This window comes from Sinocyclocheilus grahami, unplaced genomic scaffold (genome assembly GCF_001515645.1).
Source record: "Sinocyclocheilus grahami isolate Dianchi unplaced genomic scaffold, SAMN03320097.WGS_v1.1 scaffold596.1, whole genome shotgun sequence".
NCBI lineage: Eukaryota > Metazoa > Chordata > Actinopteri > Cypriniformes > Cyprinidae > Sinocyclocheilus > Sinocyclocheilus grahami.
In genome coordinates this window covers 418,476-425,324 of record NW_015505775.1, presented here as the reverse complement: position 1 = coordinate 425,324, position 6,849 = coordinate 418,476, and the positions used below count along the sequence as shown (strand labels likewise).

The window sequence follows — 6,849 nt, the reverse complement described above, 5'->3', positions numbered from 1 at the left end:
ATATATATATATATACATATATATATATACTGAATGTTTGTGCCTTTCTCAGGGTCTCTTGCTCTAGAATCAGCCTTATTCAATTCATTCCTAGTTAATGAATCTGAAAAAAAAAAAAATCTCCTCTCCCCAGCAGCAAAAACTCTTTAAATTGCTTTGGTGCACTTTTTTATTTACGCAAAGTGACGGAGGATCTGTTCAGTGCATCAGTAGTGAATCCCTGCAGCATAACTGCATAGCTAGCAAATAGTACATTGTGCTTCTGAGTAATGCAACAATAAATAACCCTTAACAATGTATTTATTTCCACAAAACTGGTGCATTTTAAAATTAATATTAAACTCTTGATATTTTTATCAAGCATTGTGTGCCTTGTTTAAGGTTTAGATAATTAGTTTAAAACCACAGCTTTGTGCAGATGCTGACCGGGGAAAGAATAGAATAGAAAATATTTAGTATTATATATCTATACATACTATAAATTTCAAAATCTATTATAAACATTTAATATTAAAAACAGCACATCTTAAAACTGAAATGTCTAAACCAATCCTAAATCGTACATATTCTAAAAAGACGTAATATATTGACTTAAAAAAGAAACATATAAATAAAAACCCTGTAAACGCCTCTATGATGAAGATTTGTGATTCTAATGTGACATTTCTCCATCAGTCCTTTAAGGCCTCATGATTGACACACAAATAGACTAATCTCACCGAACAATCAAGTCTAGGTAAATGTCATGTCAATGTCATGTAAAATACAGGAACATCTGTCGTGACCTATGCTAATCACATTGCTGTCTATTGTGTGGCCTTGACATTTTCTCATAAGTATGGAAAATAGTAATGTGGTAGAGGGATATTTTCCTCTCTCTTTATTTTCCCGCTCACCTAAATTACATCTCTTATATGTGGAAGGCTTATCTGCAATTATAACTATCCACCATTAGATGGCAACATTGTGTCACATGTTGCCAAAAACGAATGGTGGAATATTAAAGATTGGGCTGATATTTCAACTGGGAATTTAAAATAAGGTGACTCATCGTATTTTTAGTGTAGATATCTGAAAGGCATTACACGTTTGCATTTGATTTCAAATGCATTTACACAGCACTTGGTGACTGAAGGCACGAACACATCATTCACTGAAACCAAAATTACAACCTCAACCTTGCTGTCACACACCACAATTAATAATTAATTTACTCAAGCAGGGCATCACACAGAGCAGTTATTTTAAAGTTATCACAGCTCACTGAGCAGACATTTCCACCGGGACATGTTTTTGGGTAACATCACCTGACAGAGTCCACATATTCTGTCTGGCCAGATATATTCAAGGAAAAGTTCACCAAGACATGTCATTATTTTCTTCTTTATATTTAGAATAAATCTAGTTTATCCATCTATTTAATAGATGTATCTATCTAACAATACATCTGTTACATAGATATCTATTAAATATATACATGCATTACAAAGTTATTCATAATCCCTTATCAATTGCATTCTGTTATATACTTTCTTTACTAACTGTAACCACAGTTAAAATACTTTATAATACTTTTCTTTTTAATACCCATAAAAATAATTTAATATATACATTCAAATGCACAAAAATTACCTGCACATGCATTAAATAGTGTAGTGCACTATTGACAACATAAGACAACACATGATAAAACACCTGAAATATGGTGTTGGCCATGTGTTTTAATGCAGTATATTTTTTTAAGTTACAGCCTAACTGTTGTTACAGTTATTTATGAAAATATAAGGCATCATTAATGTAAGAATTAATATTTTATAATGCATTATATATATATATATAGAGAGAGAGAGAGAGAGAGAGAGAGAGAAAGATTATTAAATACTATTTAATTACAATGATATTGTATTGAGCAGCCAGTTTCACAGAACAATCTTGAACATACATGAGTAGAATTAGACCACAAAATCACATGCAGAGAGTAAGTGAGGAAGAGGATGGTGATGACGAGCAGGTTGACAGCAGAGGAAATACACAAGAGCACAGGATGAGAGTGAGAGCTCTACCTAGAATACTTTTTCTGACCAATGGAAAACTTGAGTTTACTCTGAGAGCCATCCCTAGATCGAAAGAAGAAGAGAAACAAGAGAAGAAAGAGAGATAAAGAGAGAGACCGACAAACACAGACAGTGATGACTAACATAACATGACACAATCACAACGCTAAGAGAATGAAGACACATTTAGATAGACAGATTGCTTCAAATCAGTCCACAAACAATCCATATAACATATGCACATTAGGTAGAATGAGATAGATAGATAGATAGATAGATAGATAGATAGATAGATAGATAGATAGATAGATGTTACCTGGACTGCATCTCTGGCTGTGTTTTGTGTGTGTGCGTCCCATGCGAAGTGGTCAGCTGGGCCAGAGTGCTGCTCTGCTGGATTAAGGGAGTGTGTGACTGTGTGTGTTGCGTGTGCATCTGTCTGTTCGTCGTCTGCTGCTGCTTGTATCGAGACAGGCTAAAAAAAAGCCCCAAGATGGCTTTCAGATTTCCATTCCGGATCTCTGTGAGGAAGAGATGTTCATCAACACACTGCTGTTTAGTATATAATTGGGCAGACACTTTTCTCTCAAAGTAATTAGTAGGGCACTAATTACAAGCACAGTCCCCTGTACAGCATGATGGGGTTGAGTGCCTCACTCTTGCTTCTTGCGAATGAGATAGATAGATAGATAGATAGATAGATAGATAGATAGATAGATAGATAGATAGATAGATAGATAGATAGATGTTACCTGGACTGCATCTCTGGCTGTGTTTTGTGTGTGTGCGTCCCATGCGAAGTGGTCAGCTGGGCCAGAGTGCTGCTCTGCTGGATTAAGGGAGTGTGTGACTGTGTGTGTTGCGTGTGCATCTGTCTGTTCGTCGTCTGCTGCTGCTTGTATCGAGACAGGCTAAAAAAAAGCCCCAAGATGGCTTTCAGATTTCCATTCCGGATCTCTGTGAGGAAGAGATGTTCATCAACACACTGCTGTTTAGTATATAATTGGGCAGACACTTTTCTCTCAAAGTAATTAGTAGGGCACTAATTACAAGCACAGTCCCCTGTACAGCATGATGGGGTTGAGTGCCTCACTCTTGCTTCTTGTAGGAATTGATTGAACCTACAACCTTCCAGTTATCAGCCACTACCAGTCAAGTGCTTGACAATAAAGCCATTTTATGATTGTTTCATTAATATGCGTTTACACTAATGTCCCTTTTAACATTAAGCAGGTTGTAATTTTGAAAGGCCGTTAGCACCCCTTTTTGGGGGTTTAAAAGACAATTAATATTCCATATTATTATCGATTAAACTGCACTGATACTATCGAATGAAACTTTGCTAATTTTGAAGCATCACCACTATTAACTAAACTGAATCAAATTTGAAATGACTTGCATAACATGAATAACTAAGAACATTATTGCCCTCTATAGAGCTGCTTAACTGAACTCATTTCATAATTGATCAACTTTACAACGCTGAGTTATTGAACTGAACCAACACTGAACTAAATTGAGCTGAATTATGACACAATTATCTTCTGTAGAGCTGCTTTACAGCTTTAATTTGTTTCAGAATTCATGAATTTTATCAATTTAACTCTGTTATTTTCCTGTTTATTAATATGAAGCTGCTTTGAAACAATCTGTATTATATAAAGCCCCGTATAAACAAATGTACAGCTTGTGCCGTAGCAACAAAGTTTGAAATGTGGTGTTTGAAAGGTTTTTCTGCAGCAAACAGCCAATGATATACTAAACAACTCATGCTTCATTAAGTATTAATGTGCTTTGTACAGTCAAAGAAACTTTTCTGCACTTTGTTTAGTTTCACCACTAAAAAAGTGAAGGAAAACACATTAAATGATAAAGAGGCACTCAAAAAAGCAAACAAATTGTATGCTGTTCTTGTCCAATCGAAGTTTTAACCTTATAAATATGCAAATAACCCAGAAACATAAATATCGACAAATGGTTTACAAATGTAAAATCTTGAAACTGGACTACCCAAATTGTTAAACTACTAACCTAGGGTGAGGAATGAACAGTGTGAAACTTGTAACAAGAATAATAATCCTGGCTTAATAATTGAAAGTGTGAAAAAACAGATCAAATATCAAAATTGTAATAAAATCTTACTGTAAATAAGCATTTTAAAAACTGTGTTTTTACCTTCAGCTGAAAGTCCCTGAATGTTCACACCTTTGGCTGCTAGGAAGCTCAGACAGGCATCAATGTTCTCAATCTAGAGAGAAATTCAGAGAGAGCATGTGGATAAGCACTGTAGAGATCATTAAAAAATAATCATGACAAACCACACACATATAAACATAGAAAGGAGCCATTATCACCTAAAACAAACAGGCCGGGTTAAGTTCATAACAGATGCTGTTTCCTTGCAGTCTAGATTGAGTTTTCTTCACATCTGCTCTGTGGCTGAATACATGACTCACTCTAGGAGCTGTAGTGTTATCAGAGAGCATAGATTGGCTGCTCAGTCAAAGCAGTATGCAAAGCCTTTGCTGCCAATCGTTGAGGGCGTCACATTTGCCCTGTTGCTAGGAGACGCCGTCGAGGCCCTGACGCTGACCCAGCCGCATCCTAGTGTCACTCAATTCAGAGCATAAGCGTATCTGATTGGCTGAGAGGAGAGTGATGTAATAGGCTATACTTAAAGGTCATGTGGATTCTACTAGGAATATGTTAATGATATTTACCATACTCTAGGGTCGAGGTTATCCATAATCATGGCCTCCCGTTCTACTTATGGAGCCAATATGTCATGATATGTTAATCATATTCTTGCATTATTACAAAAAAACCCTGAAATGTAAATATTATTTATTTACTTATACCAATATTCACATTTTCAGATCACTGGCACACTGTAAATAAATAAAAGATCAGTGTTTACCAGCTTTAGTGAATAATTAACACTGTACTTCAACGCAAGCATACTTTATCTAATATACATACTAGCAGACACAATTAAAATCAATATTTCAGGTAAAGAATAAGAAAGAATAAGAATTTATTTATAATAATTTTACCATTATAATATAGTGTACAGTATAATACAGTGATTTTGATCTAATATAGTATAATTTTTTACATTCTTGCCAAGTCTATTAAAAATGTAATTTGTAATTTAATATTAAGACTTATAGAGTGTAAACTCTATTCATGCCATACCTGTATTACCTATCGGTTACCAACTTTTACGAATACAGCAGCCTATATATAAATAATAAAACAAGTAACTTGTAAATTCATAAGGGCCCCTTTGACACTTTGACTTCAATATTGGACACTTCGGTTACAGTACACTTAAAAATGTATGAATATCATTGCATTAAATAACAAAATGTCATTAATGTTAAAGAAAGCATCATTAATGTTAAAGAAAGAAAGCACAAGTACTCTTTTCAAACATTTCACAAAAAGTAGTTTGTTTTGATGTACATTGTTCACTATTAAAGGTATTTCAACATTTTCTCATTTTGAAACATTGGTGGAACTTCATTCATTACGTCACTGCAATAAATGGCTAAAAAGAAGATAATTCTACAAAAACTCCAGCATCATTTGTTTGCAGAAGTCACTTGATTCGATTTTTTTGTTATGCAATGAAATTCATAAATTTTTAACTGGCTCAGTTGTCCCAATATTTTTGGGGGCCACTGTATAATTAATAAAGCATTGCTTTGATTTATTGTCCATGTTCTGCATTAAAGAGCTGGTCATCTGCCACGGGTTAGTCAGCACAAGTGTGAGTTATGTCAGCCATAGCAACACATTTCAGCCTCACTGTTCCAGTTGCTGGCAGCCAACAGTTGCTGGCCTTAAGGGTCGAGGGAGATATAGACATGTGAGGAAAGAATCTGCTCTAGATTCCTCTGACCTGGCTTTGAAGGAACCACATCCTAGTCATCCAGGACTAAAAATAACATTTCTAAATAAAAAATATCTCAGAGAGAGGGGTTAAAAATGAATCTATATCCTCTTTCTCTCTGTGAATTGAATTACAAGGCATAATATTATATGAAGTCAATATGAATGCATTAAGAAATAGGGTGTGGGGCAATTTAGCTCTAACATAACAACATTGTCTGTCTTCTCAGAATGTTGGGCAATGCATGCATGACAGCAAACACCACTCTGAATGACATTCTCATAATAGCTGGGTCATAATAGCTCACTGGGTCAATAGAAATCAGAACCTAGTGGAATAAAAGCAAACAACTGATTGCAGAGCCATAAAAAAAGCACTTAACCAAAAGCAAACACAAGCACAGCCACAGAAATGTATTCGTGAAAAACACTAGTTGTTGACCAATATGTGTTTTTCAAAGACCAATGCCAATCCAGACTGGCTGATAAAATGTGCACTGTTTATTTTACTTCAAATAAAATAAATAAAAATAAAATGAATAAAATGGGATAGCATTTAAATTTTACATTTGAATTAAAGGGGTCCTATTATGCACTTTTTCAACTTTAGTTAGTGTGTAATGTTGCTGTTTGAGCATAAAAAAAGATCTGCAAAGTTACAAAGCTCAAAGTCCACTTCAAAAGGAGCTTTTTTCCAAAACTACAACGAATGACTCGTTTGGACTACAACGCATATTTTCCGGGATTTGTGATATCACAAATATCGACGAATGGGACAAGACCTGGTTGAGCTGCACTAGAGAAGGCAACGAGTGTTATCACTATGTCGGAGACATGCTAGCTTTCCCAAGGCAGACGAACTTAGAGTGGTTACAATCATCCAGGTTTAAATCGCGCTCAA

At 35.1% G+C, this 6,849-nt stretch overlaps 1 protein-coding gene across 1 annotated transcript in view; it reads right to left on the bottom strand.

The window, feature by feature from the left end:
• The window catches only part of LOC107557270 (neuron navigator 2-like), a 137,122-nt gene that overhangs the window by 74,429 nt on the left and 55,844 nt on the right, over window positions 1-6,849 (bottom strand). Inside the window, exons 4-5 of the mRNA XM_016240635.1 lie at window positions 4,230-4,302; window positions 2,807-3,011 (exon numbers count right to left, since the gene is read on the bottom strand). Coding sequence (XP_016096121.1) covers window positions 2,807-3,011; window positions 4,230-4,302 — 278 coding nt within the window. The remainder of the gene's footprint in view (window positions 1-2,806; window positions 3,012-4,229; window positions 4,303-6,849) is intronic.